This window comes from Anabas testudineus, chromosome 17 (genome assembly GCF_900324465.2).
Source record: "Anabas testudineus chromosome 17, fAnaTes1.2, whole genome shotgun sequence".
Classification (NCBI taxonomy): domain Eukaryota; kingdom Metazoa; phylum Chordata; class Actinopteri; order Anabantiformes; family Anabantidae; genus Anabas; species Anabas testudineus.
The window spans coordinates 17,622,620-17,649,127 of NC_046626.1; the positions used below are offsets into that span (position 1 = coordinate 17,622,620).

At 40.5% G+C, this 26,508-nt stretch overlaps 1 protein-coding gene across 1 annotated transcript in view; it reads right to left on the bottom strand.

Annotated features, from left to right (window-relative positions):
* ak5 (adenylate kinase 5) overlaps positions 1-26,110 on the bottom strand; it is a 47,811-nt gene extending 21,701 nt beyond the window's left edge. Inside the window, exons 1-7 of the mRNA XM_026375180.2 lie at positions 25,822-26,110; positions 24,377-24,563; positions 22,714-22,881; positions 19,865-20,037; positions 16,805-16,918; positions 7,775-7,966; positions 844-934 (exon numbers count right to left, since the gene is read on the bottom strand). Of these exons, the coding sequence (XP_026230965.1) occupies positions 844-934; positions 7,775-7,966; positions 16,805-16,918; positions 19,865-20,037; positions 22,714-22,881; positions 24,377-24,563; positions 25,822-25,881 (985 nt within the window). The 5' untranslated portion in view covers positions 25,882-26,110. The remainder of the gene's footprint in view (positions 1-843; positions 935-7,774; positions 7,967-16,804; positions 16,919-19,864; positions 20,038-22,713; positions 22,882-24,376; positions 24,564-25,821) is intronic.
* Between the last annotated feature and the right edge of the window lie 398 nt (positions 26,111-26,508).

A 26,508-nucleotide genomic window follows, 5' to 3' on the forward strand; every position in this document is an offset into this window, starting at 1 on the left:
CTCTGATCAGAACAACAGCGTCTCAATATCTATTTTCTCTTATTTGCCATATGTTGGTGGATGGTGATTCAGGAACCCCCCTGACATGAAGCTCAGTTTCCTCCTGAGTAAATCTGTTGTGGCGGAAAACGTGCAATTTGGTTGTCGCAACTATGATGTCGCAAGCATATTTTGCCAGATACATTCTCTGCCAATGGTAACATGTACTCCTTTAACTAAACCGTTTATTATCTTGATCACTCACTGCAGAAACACCAGGAGGATGCTGACTTATCATAAACTGACATGAGACCTCCCCTGATCGTCAAGTATGCAGATCTGTCTGGCACATTTTTATATGAACAGACTTTTACATAATAATAATAATAATATAACAGTCTCATTCCCGTCATCTGAGCCATCGAACACTAACCTTGTTGATTCTGTATTTCTCACAAAGCATGGCTAACCCTGCTTCACTGGTTGCTATGCCAAGTGTTGTGATAGTCAGGAAGCTGGTGGTTGATGTTTTGGATTTTCACTTGTTCTCTCTTCTTCTTGCATATGTGAACAGTTTAGTTGAGTCTGTCTACACGGTGCACAACCTCACACTTGTAGCAAGCTATAAATCCCCTGAGGATGTTCTTTAATTCATCATTAACTATCGTTATAGATTAACATACATAAAGTTGCAAGAAAAAGTAAATTTCTGCATAAATTGATCGTGAAATCTGATCTGAGCTTCACCAAAGTCACAAATATCAGCAAACACAATATTCCTAAGCTCATAAAACACACACAACAAACTAGACTGCAATCTGAAAAATTTAAAGGTGTCTCTTGCAGAATAAGAGGCTGTCTCACCTGCTGCAGGCTCTTTGGAGGGAAACAGCTTGTTGTCCAAAGTCATGCTGATGTCGCAGAAGACCTCCTCTTCGTCTCGATCGGCATCCAGCTGAAAGAAGAAGAAATGTCAAACTAAATCTAAATTCATGTTTTTATTAAATTTAATGATGTTTGATCACACGGGACGAGATACGACCAGAAGACACTGAGGTCGAGGTGGTTTTATACAATATGTGACGTAAATCAGTGTTTTTGTAAGCTTTGTTTTGCCATTAAGATTGTATAAATAAGATAAAAATAAAGCTATTATAATTTAATGATATAGTTTGTGGTAGTTTGCACAAATATCATGAGTTGAACATCGTCAGTAGAACAGACACACAGAAAAACCACCGTGAGAGTGAGACTCATTATAAAATCAAACATAGGACACGAGCTCTGGTCCTGGCAGCTACACACAGGTTATTTTATATTCAAGACACACTGCAAACTTCAATAACACTAGATTAATTAACTTCCCATCTGTGTCATTGGGTCTCTTTCAGATTATTCAGGGTTCAGCTGCCTTCTTTTGCACATACAGTATTCGCAAATTAGCCATGAACAATCTGCTTTGTGACTGAACTAGAAGCTGATTGAAGCAGACTTCTCCTCCTCCCTAATCTGTTCTTTGGCTGTCCCTCCGCTCTCGTCAGGGCTGATGCCAAGCAGCTGAAAGGCGACCTTGTGCGAACAAAAAAAAAAAATGGATATAAATAAAAAGACAGCCTCTCAGATTCTCAGCAGGGTTACTTTCTACATATATATTACAATTTAAATAAAGAAATGAACGCCTTTCATCAGTGCCAGTAAATGTAAGATAAGGATAGTCCACAGTCAACACCTTCTCCCAGGGTTTCCATGGTAGCAGCCTAAAAAAAGAGACCGGTGTCTGGTATCTACCGCGTGGGAGAGTCCCCCGAGCCACCGAGGGCCCTGCGAGTCCACCTGCAGAAGAAGAGCAGAGGGGACCAAACTGAGGATTCCCCAGAGGAGCGTGGCTTCGAAAAACCCGTTAGGGAACTCTGAGCTCTCTCTGTCTGGCATCAGGAGCCAGTAAAGTGACGGCCCTGTCTGTTTCTACTCCATCAGAGAGACTCCATATAATCCATTTATACTTACTTCGTGTGCAGTGATTTTTTGGAGAGGACAAGGAGTAACAACTTGACTCCTCTGATGTTTTCAGATTGGCTGATTTTCATTTTAAGTCAGCGTGAGATTGCCAAAACTCAATCTAATGATAATAAATCATTTGAGCATACTACACAGTGTGCTCGATTTGTTAATAGGAATAACCATCAAGATGGATTGTGATCTGATTACTGAGGTGACACATTTGACCACATATCTTTGGTAATGTGGTTGTTTTGTGAGCTGAATTGGAAATGTTCGGTCTCACTCTATGCCTCATGTCCACTTGATGCTCCACAGAGTGTGAGCGTCATTCATCCCGACGCTCTCCTCTGAGCTCTGAACGTTTATCTGCAGTGGATGTGCCAGCTTCAGACGCTCATATGTCTCATCCAAGAACGATTTCACCTTCATGCATTGAGCCTATATAAGGTCTATAAGGCTGTATGTCTGGATGTTGGCCAGTGATAAGGTGAAGCGGGGTAAAAGCCATCATCCATTATCTTTAAGATGTCAAAGTAGATTAAAGGAAGAGGGTGAATCAAAGGAGACTCAAAGCTTTGACACAGCTGAGAGCAGCAGCTCTTTTTGGACTCTGCAACATCTTTTTTTAAATTAAGATAGTGTTTGGGGCATTCACGGTAATCTGTTTGATCATTTGAATGAATTCATGAGAAGGTCTTCAGCTGAAAAGAACTTGGAAAGTTCTTCAACAATACATGTCCAGTTTCAAGGTTTTGCTCAAAGTTATCACTCTTTTAAGTAGACAGAAAGCAGAGGAGCTATAAATACACATAGACACAAATTGATGTAAAGACTCGGTACCAATTTCCTGCTGTTTACTCAGTCTTATCTCTAAAGTGAGAGATATATTGAAATTCGGGTCATGAAAGCAGTTGTTCATACTTTTACTGATTAGTAACAAAGCCTGTATCTCATTGAGATGTCTGCAATAATGAACTAATACCTTGTACCTGGATAGATAAGGGAACCAAGAAGACAAACCAAGGTGTCTTTTGTTTGTTTTTATCTCTGTGGCATTGAGCTGCATGTGGGAAGGAAGCTGCAGCCGAATTCGCTCAGGGAATACTTAATTAGATTGTTTCTTTTTCCTAGAACCACAGGAAAGCGTCAATCAAAGCAACAACAAACAATTATCTAATCCAGCAGCAAATTCCCGTCACGGTTTATTATTGTGGAGGTGTGTGTGTTTGAAAATCAGAGTCAGCCTGCATAAAAAAACAGATCCGATCCACAGATCATTGTCATCATCATCACTTTTATAAGAAAAATACAAATGTCAGTGTTTGAAAACTGCTCAAAAATAAAATTACTGACTAATTGTACGTCAGAGGTGACAGAACCTTTCTACGATGACAGAAATAGGATGCGTTAACTCAATAAAACATCAGGAATAATAGATTAGAGGATGCATGGATTGACAATTCAGTCATTCCGATTCAGCGTCTTGGAAGTGGAGTAATGACTCAGTGCGATTGCTCTTTTATCTTTTATAGAGTTACGTCTTCTCATATTGGACTTGACATTTAAAATGAAAGGATTACCTTCAAACAAAAGCCTTGTGCAGAGCAAAAACAATTAAGCCTCAGACGTTCATTGCATTCATTAGTCAAGCAAGTATTGAGTCCTTCTCCTGGGATAATTACTAAAGAGCAGGAGGAAACAAATGCAAACAGAATTTAATCTGATCTCTAAATATTGTTTCTGTGCTCTGATAAAACCTAAAGTCAATACTGTTGTCACATTTTACAAATAACTTTTTAAAGAACAGCTGAATGCAGCATTTAAATCAACCGTTTGATTTCTCCCAGTTACATGTTTGCTTGTTCTCTTGTACTCTCTTTGGAAGAAGAACCTCATCTTTCTTTTTGTTCCACAAAGCAATAAGGTAGATTATTGCACACCAAACAAAGAGTACTCCTGCTACTGTCTTTAAATCAATCAGCTTTTGCTCTATTTAACCTGAAGCTGCTGATTGTTTTTGTCACTTCGGGGCTGCAGAAACCAACACGAACTTATCTTCACCTAATAAGTTGCATCGAGTCTGACTCACTTAGCATCAGAGCTTAAAAATTAAAAAGTGAGACATGGTTGAACCCAATGCTCAGTAATTTAGGTGTGTGTTTATGCCATTATTTATTTGGAGTGAAGTTTTTGGCCATCAATATTCAATATACTTTTTCTTTTAGCTCTGTTTTTGGTCTCCCCCAACCCTCGATATCTGCCTCTATATCTCCATTATGTTCACCAGTTTGACACTGTGTACTGTACTGTGTATGTCTGCTGTTTGTTGCTGTGTTGATGTAGCGGACAGTGAATTTTTAGAGCTTTTTCTCTGAAAACAGCTGCAGAGCTGGGAGAATCAGAACAGTACATCTGTGACCTGGCCAGCTGAAAACGCTGGCTCCCCTAAGATATTCATGTGAATTTAAAGAATCACAACATAGATGGAAAAAAACATGAGACTGCAGCAGTTTCACGTGGATTGTGGTTTGACTTTACCTGTTTAGAACTGATGGCAATCCTTCTCACCAATGCCAGTTTTTAAGTTTGTCTAAGAAACAGTAAAATGACAAACTGGCTTAAAAAAAACATCTGTGATTTGTGGACATGCTGTAAAAAGTCAACAAATCATCTCTCAGTGAATTATCTAAACATCTACTGTAAAGATAAATAAATGAATAAACTTATTTTGTGTGTGTGTGTGTTTTTTTTTTTTAAAGTGAGTTTTAGTCTGTGCCAACTTTTGATCTCACAGGTGTCAAGTGTGTGTGATTGCTGGGACAATTTGACACTGGGCGAGAAGGAGGAGTGACGCTGTTTGTCTGAGGATCTCAGTGACTGCCTGTCGACGCTGGCGGACAACAAAGACAGTGGCGACAGCAATTCACAGGAGGAAAAATCAATCGATAGGCTCTCAAAATGTTCAAATCACAGCAAAGGGGAGTGTAGGGACTGCAAGCGTCTTTCATTCACAGGTATAAGGAAAGGAAATTGGTTAGAGCTAAGGTGTTTTTGCAAAAAAGGTGGTTGTTGTAGGAGCTTAATGTTGTGGCAACTGTAATAATAATATAATATAATATAATATAATATAATATTATATTATATTATATTATATTATATTATATTATACTACTACCACTACTACTACTACCACTACTACTACTACTACTACTACTACTACTACTAATAATAATAATAATAATAATAATATACGTAAATAAACAGGAGTGAGTATATATATTAAATATATATAAAGCTTATCATTTTTGTTTTTCACCTGCAGCCAAAACAGTCTTCAGTCCTTTTTTTAAGAAACAGGACACAGGCATCTCTAACCTTGTCTCTAAAGCTGCATAAAGTTTTGCATTGCACTGATACAGAAAAACATTTGACACAGAACTGTGTAGGTAAAGTTAACAGTTGACACTTTGAATGTTAAACACAGATCTGTTGTGTATATATTATATAGTGATGCAGCTTTTCTCTCTAAGGCTGTGAAATGTCTCAGTCTCCACTAACAACCAAACTGTGAAAGGACGAGCTGATAATTTGATCATAAGGGAATAAATAATTGTGTTTTAACAGCCAACATTAAATTATGTAACTGACTCCTAATGTACTGTATACAGTACCCACACAGATCTGCAAGTGCACTTTGTGGTTTTTACATTCCTGCCAACATTAAATGAAAAAACGTCATCTTATAAAAACAACGGATAAGCTTTTCAGCTTTTTGTTCGGAGGCGTTCTAAAGGAGAAGTAATAACACAGTAACGCATAAATTCACTGACATCAGATTGAAAATGTGAATATTTTCTGACACCTTCAAACTAATTTCTCATTTCTATCCATATATTATATAAAAATCAATAATTAATACAGACAACCAGTTACTTTCAGCCTAACATTTGAACATGAAAAGCTAATAAATCAAAAATATCACTACAGAAGAGAGCAAATCGAGGAAAGCATTTTCTGCCAGTTGTCAGTACTTTAGGTTCCAGACAAATTTCAGTCAGTACCAATATAATACTGAGCTTCGATCTACAACACTTAAGGTCGATCTGTAAAATGCAGGAAGCCACTTGTAAAAATGGACAAAGCAAAAAAAGAGGAAAATGGTGGAAATCACACCAAAATTGCCAGATCATGGAACAACTCTAGGACGTGAGGGGGTAACAAAGCCTGCTTTACTTCTCTGTTAGTGTCAGCAACCAGCAAAGCTGCACCAGACTGACGCACAGGCGGAGGGCAAGAGGGAGTTGGATTATTCACGATATGAGTTGTATGGAGACTGTTCTCCCCAGTTCACCTTCAGTTTCCTCCCACAGTGCAAAGATATGTAGATTATGTAAATTCAAACAAAGACAATGCTTGTTAGCCTACAGAGAAGCGAAGCATGCTGCTATATCCACTTGGAAACGTTAACAGACTAAAAGGTGAAAGTTTTATTTTGCAAGTGTGTCCCAGAGTTATTAGGTGTCTGCTGGTATTTTCACCAGTCCTCTAACAGCAGTGCATGAACAGCTACAGAGAGAGAGAGAGCACTGACACTGGCTCTGACTTATAGAGGGGATCTTCTAACATTTTCAATACTGTGAACACTGACTTCAAACTGCACTGAGATAAAACAACCTACACCCATGCAAACAAATTCTCCCTCTCACAATGAAGTAGTAGAGGATTTATCCTGACGACGCTGCGTTGAGACTCAGACAGATCAATAAGACTCCCACTAGAGGAGTAGGCAGCCGCTTCCTGTTGGCTGCAGGAGCCAGGAGCCTTGTTAGCACCCACCTCACACATACTGTGGGTAACTTGCTGCCCCTCTGGACCAGACCACACAGTCTGATGAAGCTCCCAGTGGTCTCTAATTACATTACCAAAGATATTCCTGATCATTATACACCCAAAAGACAGTAGCTCTATTGTGCATGCATTAAAACCCAGACTATCACTGTTGGAACAGAAGACTGAGTGTTAAATATGATTACTGTGCACACACTGTAAGTGGGCCTACAGTATGCCAGGGATGGACAAGGGGGACAAGACTAGCAGGTTGCTCTAGTGTCATTTTTAAACAAGTTATTTCTGTATTGTTAAATTATGATTAGTAAAACCACAGAGTGTGACCTTCTAAATAAATGAGTTAATTAGCTTCAATTATTGATGTGATATGAATGAAAGTTTAACTGCAGAAAAACTTTTTATGAAGGCTTCATTTTGTTTGACTGAAAAATGATTGAAAATCAAATGAACATAGAGACCTCATATCGGCCAGCATCTGCATTGTGCTGTCCCGGTACATATGCTGCACAAGAGCTGCAACAATTAGTGAATTTTCTCATCATGATTAGTGTTTTTTCACCCAAATGAGATTACTTTAGATGGATCTGAAGTAAAAATCCTACTGTAATTGTAGTTTGTGCTTCGTCTTCTGCTTTGTTAGTGTTTGAAATAACACTGGCAGTTGTCCACTGGTAAACTTAGAGTCCTAAACAATGACATATTCCACTCCCACATCATGTAAATGCAGGATGCTGTAACAGTTGGTCTGTGGTCTCCCCTTCCTGGCATAAAAGTCAGATGTCCTACACGAGCATCCACATAAAACCCACACCCTTCCTTCCAGCTTTGCTATGTGCTGTTTCCTGTTTTGGCATGAGCGTTGCAATATGAAAATTCTGAGGGATTTTGTGGCTCCCTGTCTGCGGCTCCAATGTAAACACACATATGTATATGTGGCGTGCCTTACCGTAACAATAAGGCCCCTCTCCTGGAAGTATTTGACCAGAGGAATGGTGTTTTGTTTGAAGTTGGTCAGGCGGCGGTCGATGGCTTTCGGGTTATCGTCTGGTCGTCCCTGCTGCTCGGCTCGTTTCTGCAGCCTCTCCTTCAAGTGGTGGTTGGTGCAGGCCAGGAACACCACCAGGTCAGGAGTGCAGATCTACCAGGAAAGAGAAAGGACGTGGGAAACTTTACGGCAAACGTTATACCACCCAGTTAAACCTTCATTCAGGTTCTGACCCAGAGGAAACTCTATTTAACCTGAAGAACCACAGAAGCACCCTCGGAGACAGTCTCATTTTTAAAGTCAATGGAGTCGGGTCAGAACTGCAATTCACACAAGAATAAAAATTTCCCTCTCAGTAAGATGTGAAGAAATCAAATTTCAGATCAGGTTTAAGATCGTACACTGAGAAAAACTGCAGCTTCTCCACTGATGATGCACTTTTAATACAGGTGCTATTATGAATCAAACAGGATGAGACTGCACCGCATCAACAGGAGACGAGGACGTTATTACCTGCCTTTGTAGATGGTCACAGAAATGTATTCGAGAGCCAGTTAGTTGACTTATAAGTGCGATCACACATGCAGTCTTTTTAGTAACTGTGACGACACTTTTCTATTTAGAGCTCAAACGTGAAGGGGAACCAATTTTGTGTATAAGGCTTAATATTGCCTCATATCAACAGAAAGTGTGAATAACGTGTGATTACGCAACCACAAAAACTTTAAATTGCACATACTTGTAATATTATTAATTATTTCACAAGGCGTCTCTTAAAATTGTAGGATAAAAGTCATTAGTGCTGCTTTAATTTATTCAAATCACAAAATATCAGTCTTAAATAGTAAAAAACTACTTCAATACCTGTTACCAAGATATAATATCAGACAAATAAAGTAAAAAAAAGTCAGATAACAGTAACAGCACTGACTGAGATCTGATTAACAGAGATTTAATTTGTGACACGCCAATGAGCATGAGCCGCTTTTATTTTACAAAGTCCAACACACAAAGACATTCCTCAGTAACCAACGAGTGCGTAAACTGAACCGACCGACGTGCACGGCGTGTATTTAAAGCTCAGTGAAGGAAAGTGGAACACCGTGGTTCCTAAGGTTCTGACCTCCATCTGGTTTGTACAGAGGACACGGTGCCGTCCTCATCTTGAACCTGGCGCCGCTCACCTGAAACACACTCTGTCATTTGTTTCCCTCCGTGTTGGACGCACTTGGCTCTCAGCCAGAGCCAAAAATAGCTTGAATGGCATTGTTTACTGAGGCGCATGCGGGTCTGGAGAACGTTTTGGATCTTTTCAAATCAAAGTTTCTGTTTCCATGGCAACACACTCGTGCCCTTGTGTTTTTTTCCAGGTTTTACTGTTAATGTGCAGTAGTGGAAAGTACTTTGAGTGATGCTACCTTATACTTTTACTACAGATCAGGAGAAAAATATTTGTTCCTTACGTTTGCAGAGGCTGATATCAAATCAATACCTGAGACATTTCTGAATCTCTAAAATCTCATTAGAGTTGTGATTATATCAGATATTATCATGGCAAAAGCTGTTTACTACGAGATTACTAGTCAGTCAAGCTCATTTTAAACTTTATTGTTTATGTTCTGTCTCTTTTTTTTTTGGCAAATGTATTGGCAAACTTGTAAGGTGGTATAAGAGATGGAGAAAGTCTGTACAATGATGTAACTGTACAATTTCTTTTTTCAATTTCACGGTTATCATTTAACATCCTAATCACATTTGCCTTATTTAAGTGGTGGAAAATAACTAAGCATGTATGAGTGAGCACCTAACTGCACATTTTACCATCAGATAATAGAGATTTACTGAGTTATACCTGGAACTATTATTATTTTCTTTGTGATATAATGGGATGAACTTTGAAATTAAAGAGCAAGCTTTTGTAATTCTGTAATTCTGCACTGTGATATTGCTTCTTCTTACAACACTGTGTATGTGGAGACACCATCAGATACCACTTACTTTCCAATGAGGGTGTTATTAGATTATCGTGATAAAAACGCATCTATTTAAAACACTTTAAACTCTGGTAGTTTGGCTGGCGACACTATCTCCTGCTTACAGGCTAAGAGGTGTGTGGTAAGTGTCCTATTGAACACACTTAAAGAGCAGAAACAGGCAAATGTTGATTTTATGATAAATGCAATTCGTCATAAGAAACAACTAATAAACTAATGTCAGTTTTTCAAATACAGCAGAAAATGCTGGCTTCCTGTTGTGCTGCACAGGGAAGTCAAGATCCTTTATGAAGCAAAACCTTAGATACAGAGTACTGATACTGTCACATACAGGTTTTGACATTTGAGGAAATTATCCGACACATACAGTTTACTTTATGTTGAAAATAAGCAAAGTGTTGAGCTGCACTGTGGATATATATTAGTCTCTTTAGTATAAATAACTACCTGAAAAAAATGTATAAAAAGCTTTGGTCTCCCCAGAGGATAAGAAAATTTAAAAAAGACTTGCTCTCGACAGTGTTTTATGTATTTTTTCTAGGAGAACTAGGATGTCTGTGTGAAACTTAATGAGACTGTAGTTTATTCCTGCTGTCTCTCGTGTTCGCTGCAGAACAAAAAGATCTTAAATTAGCCTCTTTTTAGGATTTAAAAAAGATCCCCTATGTCTCAAAATGCTGCTCAGATTTCCTCTTTTTGCTTCTCAAACCTTTGTCTTCTTCATTCTTCGTCTCACTTACAGCTCAAGGATGACTCCTGTCTCACCTGTTTCTCCTGGTTAATTTTAGGAGCAACATATGAGACAAAACGGAAACAAATATGAGGCTGAAATGAGAACCACACATTTGTCTGCTGAGCTGTTGAAGAGTAACCAGTATAGACGTTATTCAGTTAAACTGGGCTGATCCAAGAACCTCAAATTCTGCCCCAGAGTGACCCCGGACAACCACAGCTATCATCTGTGAAGCCACTTGAAGATGAAGCTCGGTCTTCAGCTGTATCCTGCCGATTGTGTCAGACTGTATAAATGTCATCTTCACACTTTCCTCGCTTATTCGTCGTTGATATGTATCTTGGTGTTTCCTCACAGGAAATGAAACTTTTTTCTGGTTGAGCAGCAGGGCCGTGTACGCTCGCTAAAAGAAGAATTATATAACAACACTGTCTCTGCAGCTTCGACTTAAGCCTGCAGAAATCTCAGTCTCATAGGATGAAGCTGTGTGTGCTTGTGGTACACACTAATTAAATCTGCCCAAAGCATAATGTTGAGTTTCTCTCTGATGTTTGAGAGCGTTATGATGTCCACACTGAACACGCTGCAGTACAGCAGTGCAGCTGCTGCGCCGCGCTGCCACTTTTTCATAACCACTGCGATAGGTGAGAATTTATTAGACAAATAACAGCTTCATCAGCAGATTGAAGATTTCCTATTAAATCACTGTCAATTAACATTTAGACTCCAAAACAAAATAGTGATTGCTCACAGTGACGCAGATGAGCACACAGACAGGCCTCTCCGGTGAGTTATAGAGGGGAGCAGGGCGGCTGTGGTGGCCCACAGGAGCAGCTCTTAAATGGCTGCTGTGATGGTGTAAAGGGCAAAGTTGCTGCATGGGGTGGAGGGAGACTAATGAAAGTGGATGCTGCGGGTCCTCAGAGGATCACTACAGCGCTGGGGAATATGGGAACCAAACTTTTCATAACAACAGACTAAACTGTATGATGTTTTTAGACTTAGATACTTTATTACTGTATATATTGTACTGTTGCCTATATTTATTTATATTTAGATGCTTATTGGCTGCAGTAAGTTCACATACTTCAAATAAAGGCTGTAGTGAGGTTATCAGTGATTGTGACAGCTAATGAGTACAGTACAGAATAATTATTATTATGTACAGTGGCAAGAAAAAGTATGTGAACCTTTTGGAATTTCATGGTTTTCTGCATTAATTTGTCAAAAAATGTGATTTGATCAAGTCTAGAGTATTAACAAATATAATGTGCCTAAAATAACAACACAAAAGAAATTCTGATCTTTCATATCTTTTTTGAGAACAACCACAAATACACCACAGTGCTAGTGGAAAATCTATGTGAAGTATGTGTGTTGAGGGTGGGGACCAGAGCTAAAAAAGCAACTCTTACTTTTTGAGTTTGCTCCGTTCAAAGGTTCTCATACTTTTTCTTGCCACTGAAGAAGAAATACATAATTTCGAAGCCACAGCATAATCACAGTACTTGACACTGTATTTTTGACATTGCACAATAGAGGTCCATTTCCCTAAAGGTCAATTAAACTGCTTTAAGTTGAATCTGACCTAAATTGGGGGCTAACAAAGATCCACACTCACTCTCATTGCTGCAGGTCTCATCCCAGACACCTCAAGACCTCATCCCCTCATTTGTCCAAGCTGGCCACTGTTATTTTCTCCCTTTGCTCCTGAGCTGCACAAAAGACCCTTTAATAACCAGTTGCCACTTAATTCAATTGTAAATCCCAGGGCTGCTGCATCTGTGCATTATTGGCCGAGTGGGCATCAGCTGCCATCCAGTCTCCAGTGACTGTCTGAGCTGTTTGCAAGCGGTTGCTGGGACACGTTTCTAAACACAACTGCATACATGCGTTATCTACGTGATTTGATCTCCAGTGAACTTCCTCGGGTCCTTATCTAACCCTGGAGCCCATTTACAAACTGCCGTCAACCCTTTTAGCAATGCTTTTATGCGCGACAACTTAAATTACGTTTGGACGGATTTCTGTGATTACAAATTGTCGAATGTGATTTTCCAATTTATATGATGAGAGACGGGACGTTGCATCATCCTTAAATGTAGTTCTGCCTGTTAATTCTCAAATGTTCAGCAACAGATTTAAGTTATTTAGCAACTGTATGATGATTTATTCTCATTTACGGCCTAAGCTGATATGGAGATGCAGGGTGGGATGTGTTTAATCACATCTAATCTGCTTCATGTTTGAAACAGCTGCAACTGTTGATAATAACCACAGTAATAGCTCAGTTGTGAGCGTTATCAAAAAGGGGGGAGTGCGTAATTGCTTGGGTATTGTCTAGTTAGAAATCCTTCTCTTTCTACTCGAGCCACGTATATCATCTCATTTCTTTGTTTTGTTTCCCCAGGCAGCTCTCAGACAGGAAGCATGCACAGAGTGGATTCTGCTGTCAGCTGAGGTGGACCAGGAGACGGCAGCAACCCCATTATCAAGTCTCAATATACCGAGCCTTAATCTCTTCAAAAACAAAAACAAAAACAAAAAAGGACAAAATGTACAATTACCAGAGTGATAAGAAAACATAAAAACAACATGGATGGATGGTACTGTATCTGTTAATGTATCCGTAGCGCTTATTCAAAAATCTGGTCATGATATCTACACAGACACTCAAATCTCATAAATCTTTGTGGGATATCATGGTGTAGTTATCCTGTAGTCTAATGTTGCTTATTTGTCCACATATGGATCACTTTGTCCACATAATGTGCATAAAAACCTGCAGGTTTCACTCCAGCATAAGAAATAATTGGTGAAAACTACAGTGTCAAAGTGTTTTAGGAAATTGCTCTGCCCTTTAACAAAAACAAAAAAACAAATTATTTTGCCCTTTCATGAAAGAAAAAAGGAAGATGCCAGCCTTGCCCTTTGAACTAGAGGTATGATGTCCCACCACATCTATTCAGTGACATGCAGCACTCATAACACTGTAGAACTGCAGGCGAAGTAAATAAAATTATAAGGAAAGCTGAACTTTAATGAGTGAGTTACAGAGCGCTAATGCTAATCTCACTAATAAGTACGTGTAGTGGATGAGTCAGACTTAATGAGTTAATTAAGCCACAACTCAAAACATGACTCATCATAGTTTTGGTGCAAAGTCAACAATTAAAACACAGACATGAGACCAGAGCTTCAAACATCTGTGTTTGTCTCTGAATAATAGGTGAGTGTGTGAATGTTTTGATGCATTTAAAGATGTACAGATGTGTGTCAGTGTCACATCCATGCCTGAGAAAGTGAACAGGATCTGTATTAATGTGTGTGTGATTATAATATATACAGCTTGTAGCTGATGTGTGTGTGTCTGCTAATTGGTATGAAATAACAAACAACAGCCAGAGATTGCTTCTCTCAGCGTCTGACTTAACTGAAACTGACAGACTCTATACAGCCAGCTGATTGGCTGCGTACATAAACAAGCCATTTGGATGAGTTAACGAGAAAGATGCTGGGACACAGCACCGTCTTTCACTAAACGGTACATCCAGAAGAGCTGCCTCTGGTTTCATCTCTGCAGGAAAGCGCTTTTAATCACCGCTCAGGGTTTCGGTAGCTCTTTACGTGACACTCTCACCCTGCAACTGCACAAACGCTCTCAAACACCTGTGATGTAGCATAAAGTAGTATAAAGTATAAATACATGAAAAGATAGATGCTGTGATTTCTTCGTGAGAATTAAAACATAAACAGTTCCAGGAAAACATTAAGATTTATTTACATCTAAAGTACTGAGATCACCAATTACTGCATATTTGTGGACACGTTTAAAAGCTGGTTCAAATAAAATACAGTAAGTAGAACTGTTTGGTCCAAGGCTGCATGTATCTCCAATTAAACTCTTTCAAAGTGACCTAAACTGAACCTTTTCTAATCTAATACTGAATCTGATTTGAGCTTGCAGGCAGTGCACCACAGCGCAGCACTAAGACTCATGTCTACTATTACCATTATCAGCACAGCTTAACTGTTAGAAAATGATCTCAAAAAACTGTAGGCACTTCCGAAAACATTGCGGGTAGGTGTGTTGGGTCGTAAACTGACTGCGAAATGGCTCTAATGAAATCCTGTGCTTATGAAGGTTTGGTTGCATTAATAAGTTTGAACGGTAACAATAAAAAGTCTGCACAGTGATGTAAACGTCCTGAGTTTCTCACACATTTATCAATGAGTTAATATTATGAAACATTCAACAATGACTTTAGTGATTTAGGTACAGGGAAAATATTAATCTCCTCACAGAATATTATTGTTGTGCAAATGGTGATTCAGCTGTAAAAGTCACTGAGTGCTCATTTAGAAGTTGATGAGTGTTAAGTGAGTTTCAGCATGTTCACAATCACCAATCTTCGATCCCTCTAAAAGCCGTCTACTGTACTGTACTGTAAAGGATTCATTTCCATATGAAACTCAATTTTAAGTCAAAAACACTTCTACATTACAGGTTTTTAGTGTAACGTTTGTCTTCTATCATCATCTTCTCTGTTTGCTTATTCACACTGAAACCGACCTTTTCAATTCTGCTTTCTTGTTCGTCATTGCTCTTTTTTGTGTGACAAAATTGGCAGGTAATGCTTCAGTCACCATCAGAAAACCGAACACAACATGCACAATAACAGCTATCAGGTGTTTTCTTAGTCTTGATCAAGGCCAGATGCTCGAGAACAAAAGAACTGAACCAGTCTGTCAGTCAAAGGGCAGAGTGTCCTCAGTGTGACACTACCTGCACATTTCAGGAACACTGAGCATCGACTGGGCAGCGAAATGGAAAACTAGTGTTTCACTGTTGAATAGCTGATCAGACGCAGCAGCAGCAGCTAAAGCGCGCTGATTTAAGGCATCGTGAGAGCAAACGGTGTGAGCTCAAGGTCGCTGCCAATGTAAAATATTACAATCTGGACGAGATCACTCGAGCCGACGCTGCAGGAACACCGACTAGTTTTTAGCTCACATTTCACATGCAAATGAAACGTGTCGACCACAGCAGCACAGTCCATTTACCAATGATGGAATAAAACATTATCCAAATTCCATCAGTCGGTGTCTGGAAAAAGCCCTTTAATGTCAAACGACTAATGGATTTACTGTAAGCTGCAGACTCTGCTGCTCAATGTGTGCTTCAGGGACCCATATGGAGAAATTGGTGATTTTTCTAATAACTTATAATATGTTCAGGTGAATTCAGTGAAAATGAAATTCCACAAGTCACTACCCAAAGGAGACTTCTGGTAATTTCAATGCTTTTCTATCTAAATAGCGAGTGCTCCTGGCTGGGCTGTTGTTATCCACAGGTACACATACATTCAGGATCTAGTTTGTTTAGAGCTGGAGGATGTGCAACTGTGTTTTGGAGCTGAGTGCAGTTTCTGTGGCTAAATCAGAAACTCCCTTTAAATCGTGGCTGCTTCTTGTTTTCCAGTCCAATAGCACAAAACAGAAACTGTCAGGATGTCTTCTACATGTCATGTGATTTAAAACGGAAACATATATTGTCAAAAAGTTTAAATGCTTGAACAGCGACGAGCTGATATCAAGTTTGTGACTCAAACCGCCGACTAACGTCGACACTGCTATCCTGAGATGTCACGCTATTAGAGATAAAACCAGCGAGATAAGAGTTCCAGTGTGTGGTGTGCGACCAACTCATTTACATATTTGACTTGCAGCAGGTGCCTACTTGAATGTCTCTTTGTGTGTGTTGCACACACAGATGAGAACTGGGTGAGAAAAGGACCCTGAGGCAGTTCACTTTGAGAGTTTGGCCCATTTACCACAGTGTGAAAGGTGTTATGAAACCTAAATGCTGTGCTGAAAATAAATAATACCTGCACAGAATATCAAAGCAAACTGCTCCTTCTGCTGCTCTTGTCTGACTGACACGTTGACGGTGACTGTTATCAGGTGCAGTACAACAAATGATAGTGGAGATTGTGGTCTGTAGATCACAACCCCAGTGTCCAGCAAGCCATGCATTTCATAATTTACTGGGCACAAAGGTGACTTGACCGGGAATCAAGCCGTGTTCACAACATATAAATATTCTTGCAGATTATTATTAAACAGTTTGAGGAAAGTATCCAGAAATATTTCACATCGCTGCACTGGCTGAAGTGTAAACTATGCATCCACAAACGGCCACGTGAGTCCTACACATACAGTATAAAGAGCTGGGGCCATGACTGCCCCTAGAGATAAACTCACCTGATCCTCAAAGGATAAGGCCTGTCCAACATCACGAGGGAACCCATCTATGACGATGCCGTTAGCATCTGGGATCTTCATAATCTTTTGCTTGATCTCAGTTATTGTGGTCTCCTGAAAATTAAAAACAGCAACATTATTATTCCCACTGCTTGGTAACAAACTGCACTTATCTGCAATGAGTATATTAGAAGTTTGAACAATACAAATAGCTCCAACACTTTCTAGCTATAGGGGAAAGTTTTATCATCGATGGGCTTGTTTCAGCTAAAACATAGTTATGATTCTAATTTGCTTTTCAAGCAGGAGCATAAAGGAAGAGATGAGTTTTGTTAATGTTCCAGTTCCTCGTGCTGATTCATAAAGGCTGTAGATTAGTTAAAACCCCCTGAAAATTAATAACAATTAGATGATTTAGAGGGATAAATAGGCTGAACAGAAATCTATGATAGCACAATGGAGAATTCCACAATATAATTTATCTGTTTATCCAATTGTAGTTTAATTTTCCTGATGCAGCAGAACGACTGTCTTGAGGGCACTTGAGGCCAGAGTGCCAGCATCTTTCAGCATCACTTATTTCCTCATCCCTGTAGGAGGTCAACGTGTTCGAATGTATTTCTCCAGGCAGAGTGCATCATACGATATGGCAGAGATACGTGAGCAACGCGCTGATCTAAAAATAACATCGGTGATCATGGTCAACGCTGACTAACACCGACATTTAATCTCCCTGCAAATGCAGAATAAGAGCAGCGTCCAGGCCGACTGTGCAGGGATCTCGATTCCATTGAACAGATTTGTGTGTGGTCCTCTGCAGATGTCTGAGCTCTCGCAGTAATGCCGAGCATCAAACAATCATCTCTCACTCCAGTCAGTGAGTACAACATTAAACCAGGCATCAAACAGCAGCAGATAAAGAGATTCACCATTAAAGCTGAGTCTGGGATCACCCCATGTTCACTTTATAGTGACGAGTGAACTGAGCTTGTATTCACTGTTAACTTTACATTAGGTGCAGTGTTGCACGGTTGTAATTTGTGCATTAATCATATGTTAAAGAAACTGCTGCATTCAAATGTGTGGACTGTTTTATGTTTGGTAGCGTTGCACCAAAGTTGCTGTTTCATTGATTTCTTATATACTAAGTGAGAAAACAGTGTCCTGTCATGTAGCATGTGCACTGTGCACTTCCTTAAAAGCAGTACAAAAAGCAAACTGCAAAGTAAAAATGCTAAAGAGTAAGATTACCTTGAGCCTCCCTAAAGGGCAGCACAGTATAATGATTTTAAAAATGGCCCTGAGCTCCTCTTAACATGGAGATTGTTGAGGATATAAAAGCAAAAGTGCTATCAGTATTTAATTTTAGACCAGACTGTCAAGCATCCAACAGCCTCTTATGCGAAGACCTGTGGGATTTCTGAGTGAACAGAAGTTCAGAAATACACTGAGTCACATGACCCTGCAGCGAGTTGCAGACAAACAACAAGAACTTCAAGCTGAGATGGCTGCTGGCTGAGAGTCAGTGGAGTGATGTTGTGCGCCTTCTGAATCATTTACGACACTGAAAGGGTCGATCACAGCTCCAGCACTCCAGGCTACAAGAGAATATGCATTTATTACTTTTTTTCGGGACCTTACAGAAATAAACGTCCAAGTTATAAAAGTACATCTTCTAATAAAGAGTTTGATCGAAATTATTCTAATATCTGAAGCTGGAGCTGCCAGTGAGCTTAGCTTAGCAAAAACACTGGACATAAGCATTTTTCCTAAAATTTATCAATAATGCCACTTAACACATAATAAAACTCAAATTATGCTTAGTAATACTCAAGAATGTGAATCAGCAGGACTCCTGTTAAAAGCAAATAGCAGCGTTCACAAACATCCAGCTGCATCGTGCTTCTTCCACTGATCATCACATCCACATTCATTAAGAAATAAAATTCTAAGCTGCTTTGCTAAACTAATCATGGCTGGAAATTAAATGCCAAACAGCCACAAGTCACTTTTTTTTTTTCGATGTAATATGTCTGCAGCTTGGCCCACTTTGCTGTTTTAGCTCATTGCTTCCTGCTCTGACATCTGGTGAACGGCCAACAGGAGATGTGATGTCGTGCCAGAGCTGCAGCGGAGGGATGATAAATCATTAGGTGGGCACTTATCAGAGGTAATTCATGAACAACCAGTCACGAAGCAGGTGGGGGCCCAGCGTCTGTGTTACAGCCTCACATTGCCTGAGTTGACAGTAAAGACCACCCTCTCAGGTGTTTCCATTATGTTCATCCAGGAAACCAAACCTGTCACGCACTTGTACTGTTTGAAACCATTTTAGATACAGTACAAGATAAAACCCTGACTGATACTTGATATTTGTGGTTGTTCAAAGGAAGTGTGTTTATTTTTAGGACGGTTGTTTTTTATGGGAACCAAACCACGAACCACAATGACATTGGTGACATACTTTTCTTGCTGGTCCACACAAGGACATGAGGCAGGGCGTGTTCTGAAACTGAGCACAGTACGAGTTTGGTCTTGGGTCTGATTTGGATGAGAAGAAGCAGGCGTAAAATACTTTTTGTAATTGAAATAAAACACCGTACTGTTTGCTGTTGCGTCAAACTTACTCATGTATGAGACTTTATTGGATATTTGTTTATAATAAAGTTGTTCAATAATCTTCAGGTGTCACATCCAGGAGCTGCCAGCCCTGTGATTAGTGGACGAGCTGCTATAATTTATGGTTTGCTTGGCACCAGTGTGCAGTAGCAGCTAATGAGCTTAACAACAATAATTGTTGTTATTTGGTCCTTCTGAACTTTGATCAACCACAAACAACCACAGGGGGTCCGTGTCCATTTTCTTCCCAAGCAAAGTCATTATCTTGCAAAGAAGGGCGCTAATAAGACGGATGAGCATCCTTCTCTGCCGCATGCATGTGATATGGATGCTGCTAATTAGTCCCTGGTTACATGCATGCTGAGATAATGACCGGCAAGTGACTGGACACACTCTGTGCTCATCTTTCTTCTCGCCCCCCCACCTCTGCTGTGCTGCTACCTGTGGTGCTAGCTCTCCATTGGTGATGATTTTAGCGATCAGGCTCCACTTTCTGTTACTGGTGGCGTTGTGGATCATCTTCTTCCTCAGCAGCTCGCCCACAGACACGTACTGGAAGCCGTAGCGCTCGGCAATCTTCAGGCTCTGCGTTCCTTTGCCGCTGCCAGGGCCACCTAGGCACAGAGAGAGAGAGAGAGAGAGAGAGGGAGAGAGAGAGAGAGGGAGAGAGAGCTGTTGATGTTTTGGGAGAGATTTTGTCTTGTGTGTGAAATGTGTCTGTGTGAGTGTGAAACATTATGCGTGTGGGTGTGTTAGCGTAGGCGCATGTGTGTATCAGCCAGACTACGTGAGACTTTGTTTGTGCACGACTCCGCTAGTGTTTGCACATGTGTGAGAGAGTGTGTTTGTGACTGTGTGTGTGTGTGTGTGTGTGTGTGTGTGTGTGTTTCTCAGTGTGAATGTGTGTTACTGCTTGTGCGTTTGTCCAAGTGTATGCGGGGGAGAAGGGCATGTAGGGGCGGGCAGAGACACAGGTACGTGTGAAACTCCTACATTTGCTAACAAATCCTCTTCTTCTATATATCAGAGATATCAGAGATAACGGAAAAAGGATATGATGACAGGAGGAAACAGCTCTCAAAGAGGTTTGGTGAATATATGTCATGTTAGCACTAGTTCTAACATCTCATCATGTCAGTGCAGCAGAACAACGTTCACACATTCTCCAGATTGACAAAAGATTCCCAGTTATTAGGGATAATCATGCAATAGAGGAGAGGGCTGCAGCTCAAGCCAGCTGACACAAAATACTGCAACAACTGCACTTGTTGCAGCAACTGCATCCCAGGTTTTCACAGATGCTACTGTTACCATAGAAATGTCACCAGCTCCAAAATTGCTCTGGTTGACAGCCAGGCCAGAGTGAAGTGAAATTAGTTGGAGAACAAGCTGCGTGGCTGGTAATTTATTCCATCATGGTGTTACTGTCAGAAATGATTTTTCATGGATGACGAGAAGAAGTGTGCACCCATGTGAAGAAAATCATTACAAATCAGCGACTGCTGATATATTATTTGGTTGGATTTAAATTAGAAAGTCCAAGTGTTAGTGAAGTGACTGTAATGTGTCACTAAAGGTGTACCGAGACCCAAGTGATGCGTGCGAATGTGGAAAAAGCATCCTACAAGTACTTAGTATCTAGCTAACAAGCGGAGTTAATAATCCAGATTTATGGGGTTTACACTCACAGTTACAGCTTCAGCATGCTCCTTGTCAGAGTGTTCGATTGGAGGAACGTGATTGGCTCAGTGTGAAGAAGAGTGAAGGAAGACAGGGTTTAAATCTTCCTAATTTCGATATAATATTCTCACTATTCCTGTCTGTTCTATGTGCATACATGACCTCAAATGCCATTTGCTTCCACAGCCTGGATTATTTAAAGCATATTAAGGCCTTTTTAAGTGCAGATTCAAGGCCTAAGTTTGGGCTCTAGGTTGCTTGATCTGTGGAAAAGCTGACACTGGCTTCAGTCAACTGAACAATTCTAGCACAGGACTTTCTAAATATACTGTCACCTCTAAGTACTTATTTTGTTTAAGAGTATTGTTGCTGTCTTTTGACTTCTTTCCTCTTTAGAAAGTTAAAAGACCAAACAGACACCACTCCCGTAGCTGTATGTTCAATATGAAAATAAAACCCGAAGAGCATTATCTGACTGAAGGCAAAAATGAATTCAAATTATTAGTATAAGACTGTGACTCACTTCCTGCTTTGTAAGGTTCAAAGCTTTTTCTGTGTTTGACAGAAGTAAATGAGACACCGTTTTAATTAAGATGTCATGTGAGACAGACAACGCAATGCTATTAATTACAGGTTTCTTATGTGATGAGATTGTGGATGTTGAGAGGACAGGAGAGATGTCTGTATATGTGCACTCTGTCCTGCATCACAGCTACTTGTAAGATTCAACTCGGTCTCCCTCCCAACCTCCTCTTGACCACACGTCTTTGTCAGTCTCTCTGTACGAATCTGACAGACAAAACATTTGCCACGATCTTCCGAAGAGATGACAGCTGCTGCCATCCTGTTTTGCCTTTGAAATAGGGCACAATGTGCTCACAAAAACGAGATAGGAACTGGCTTTGTGCTGCGAGGACAAATAACTATTATCCACACTATAGACAGAGTGAACATCCCACATACACACTGAAAGCAAAACATGCTGTAGCAGAAGGCTGTGAGAAGTTTGGTAAGAGCCTTTAAACAGACACTGAAAGCATTTTAAAGGACGGTTTTAAAGAGGGTTTCCACTGTAAATAGCAGCTTTTTTCAGGCCAGTGTCGTTACTCTCACTGCGCTGCTGCAAAGCTTAATGTATAAGATTAATGAATGTATTTGACAGGTTAATGCAGGCCCATCTAGGTAATCAGATTAAGCCAGTGTGAGTGTCTAACACAAGATCCCCCCTGCTGATACAAACAGAGAGAGGCGGGGCTACGTTCAAAATATCAGAAAAACACACACATCCCTAGTCAAAGATTCCCATCCAGAGGGTGTATTTTTAGTTCATCAGCGAGGCAAATATAAACTTCTACTTTGTATTTACTTTGACCTTTTTAATATAAATAAAATAAAAGCACTCATCTGAAGCAATAAAGAGTGAGATACTGTGTTTACGCGTAGAAGGAGCTCTACTGCTCTCTCTTATCTAATGGAAAACATGATTCAGGAGACGTCCAGATAAGCACTTTAAATCAGCTACAGCATTTGATGAAGCTGTAAATACACCGTCCTGCCTTTATGACTTGTCTTGTGAGGATACACAAACACATAGTTTTAATGTTCGTTACCAATGACGAGGATGACTTTGGGTCGTGGTCTCGATGGATCGAAGACCTCGTACTCCTCTATGAGCTCCGCTGTCTCTGACAGGTCTGAGTCGCTCTCGATGGAGAACTGGCTGATGGGAGGGAGGCGGTCGTACCGTCTGTAGGGAAAATTGGGACTGTCGGGCAACACTGGCACACACAGAAAACGAACACAAAGAGACAAGTACGTGAAGAGATCACTGAATATATATTTGAAATATAGTCAATGTATGCTGCAAATCACATCATTGATAAACATGGAGCGACACTTTTAACAGACAGTAAAGTAGAGATGGATATAAATAACAGCTCTGAGGGCGATATTGATCATCACAGAGACAACTGAGCAATTTTCTGCAATTTAACAGTTTAGCAAAACACAAATTGCTCCAGTTATGATGAAAACAATTTAGAAAAACAGCAGCTAATACTGTACCACCTGACAGAACGGAGGCTTACATTGGCCCTTCCAACATTTCTAGCACGTAAATCTGACAATCAGGCCGGCAGAAGAATAAATTAACGAGGGAGAGCAGCATTCCTCTCCAGCACATGTTGTGAAATGTGGCAGAGCGGAGCCTCAGCTCTCAGCTGAGAGGGGAATCACAGGACACAAACATTTCTAACCCTAATTAGGCTGCAGCTCCCAGCAGCTAAAAGCTGCAGCTGGCAAAATGTACAGGCGTCTTCACCACAATATTACAACAAGTAAATCAAATCTGTCCTAAACACTGCTACAAACAACATTCTCACTGTGAAGGATTCTCTCTGAGGAATATTATCTGTCCGTATCTGTGTAGTTGTGAGGCGTGATCACGTATATCTAAACAAATTTTTATTTGTCAGCTGTTGGGGACATGCCGTGCTGTGACCAAACCGAGAGGTCAATGTAAACATCATAAAACAATGCAAATTGAATATATCATTAGCATGCTGGAGCGGTGGCTGAAGTCAACTTTGCTTTGCAAATACATACTAATTTTTCCATGTGCGCAACTTCCCAAATCGAGCAGGCCTCCTATGAAACACAGCTGGAATAGATAACTGATGAATGGAGGCCTTCAGGGCTCTCCACCCAGATAAATAATTAACTACACACATTCATCTGTCTTCTACTGTACAGTAATAGATTACCAATAACTCCATGTGTCAGTGAAGGCAGCACAGGCACGTTTGAGGATGTGATCTGCTCCTCGGATGCAGTTTTTGAACACGCTGTAGCTGTTGTTTGGGACATCGGGTGTTTGTGTCTCAACAAACGGTGTTGGGAAAGCACCAACACACAGTGTCTCAACAACATTTAAGGAACTAAATCTGAAAGTAGTGATGCACACAGCTGCACTTTACACTGCAGTAGAAAGAAAAGCATCCCCTCTCACCAGGCAGGCAGGTAAAATACATAGAACACAGCAATAGTTTTATCAGTATATCTGCAGTGGGGCTCATGAGGGGAAAGTACAAATGTCACTGATGTCAACACCCTTTCCTGTTCAGAAACTGAGCCAACCTGTCTCGACGGCGTGAGAAAGTATACGTAGAAAGAAGACAAGTGCCAGATATATATATATATATATATATATGTTGTTGAGAATACCTTCACAGTCATGAGGCCGATATATGTGTCTGACCTGCATTCACCACTCACCATTTCTGAACAAGGACCTGCGTGATTGGCCACCGTTGAGAGGGGGAAGGGACTTCTTCTCCTGGCCCACAAAAGTGTCCCACCGCACCTTTTCTGTTCCTCCAAGCTCCCTGACTTTCTTCAGACAGGTCTCTAAGTAGTCGATGGGGTCATCGGGCCGGTAGTACATCAAACCTGTCAGCAGGCTCTGTGGAAAACATCAGAGAATGACTTCATTAAGTCCAAAGAATAAGAAGGGAGGAGATGTTTATTCTGGCATCGCCACATCTTTGTAATAATGTGTTGCTCTGTGACACAGCGGTGGCGGGAACATGCCCGTCCTGGTGGCTTTGGCTTAGCTCCAACATTTTGTCAGAAGCCCATGAAATTGGACTCAGCCTGGCAAATAACACACAACAGCCCGACGCCCTGTTGTTGTTGTTGTTGTCGAGGAGGAAATCAGTGACTATGATGAACGTGAGAACGCTCTCCCTGCCAAAACACAAGTCAAGTGTATGTTTTTGTGACATTTGTCCCCTTCACCCTGAATGTTTTATAACAATACCATCCTCTGGGACTCCGTCTCCACCCTCCTCCCTGTTCCCAGCGTGCAGCGTACAAACAGATACAACAAAACAGCTTCTCCCAACTGAAAACAATTAGACGCGCTTATTTGGTGGATTGAACTATGTGAGCAGCAGCTGTAAGAAGTTAAATGACACTGCAGAGAGGATGATGCCGTGTCACTTCACTGCTTGGTGAAATTTGGACTGGCTGTAAATAAATAAGCTGTGATTGCTTGCATACATTAGATGCACAGCACTTGGGATTGAGTCTAATTAAGTGGATGAGCCAATTTCCTTCACCCTCAGGAGCTGGAATATTATATTTGCTGTTATATTCCTGTAGGTCCTCACACTGTGTCTGGCTGAGATGGTTAAATGTTAAATTATACTGGTTTCTTTAACAGTACTTCATGTCTACCAGATGTAAACTGCTTATATTCCTTAAAGTAAGTGTTATTTTTGATGCAATAATGCTAACATGAGTTACAGTAAATATTCTTTTCTGTCTATGTCACAGCATTTAAACATGTTTGGATGTTATATGATAAAAGAACTGATAACGCTGTATGTCGGCTGCCTCGCGTCAGTTCAGGAGAGCAGCGTTTGGTTTATTTATCATTACAGCTGAACTATATCTACACGGTACAGTTAATAAAATGATGAACCACTGGAGTTTCCCTTCTCTTTTAAATCACTATTACATCAGGAAATGCGCTCTCTGACACACTCCGAGTGGAAACCATAGCAAGATGCGGACTACTACCCATCATAAAGATATTTCTACCATGACTCCGACGTGCGTTTGGCCATGCACCGATGGAAAAATGTGTAAAAACCACTCTGTCATATCTGCCCTCAGCACCGTCTTGTCGTCCCCACTTAGCGCACACCATCTCTCACCTCAAATAGTTGAGGTATCTCCCGCCGTGCGAGATACTCCTTGGCATCGTTGGTATTCATCTCCAGTCGGATTCCCTCTGAAATCACAACTTCACACAGCGTTTTTTCCCCCTCAGCTGTTTCTCTGCCTTAAGGTATTTTTGCGTTTAACAAAAGAGCTCCACACAGTTTCCCCTCAGCGCATGTTTCCCATCTGTGTGGACTTTACAACTGGATTCCTGCAGGCGATGCCACCGCGCCACCGTCCTCTGTGATGCGGATGCGTGGCTCGTCCGTCCTCCCTCCTACAGCGCTCTGCCTCCAGCGCGCACCATGTGTGTCTTGACGTTGGCACAGAGGTTGCGCGTTATAGGTGCCAAAAAACGCAGACAATAACTGTAGACACTTGTTTGTTTGTTTTTTTCCTTTTAAATGATTACTCTAGTTTAGTTACATTACTTTAAGACTTTTATCATGTTTTACATTTTATAGGGAAATGCTTTTTACTACACCGCATTTATTTCATAACTTTAATTATTTGGTAATGTGAAGACATTTCTGTGGCCAGAGCACACAAGAAAAAACAAACAAACAAACAAACAAACAAAAAAACACTTTTAGAAGACGAGACACCATATTACTGTATTATTATTAATGAGAGTGCACAGACACATGCAACTTTACATGTTCTGATTAATAAATAGTTTG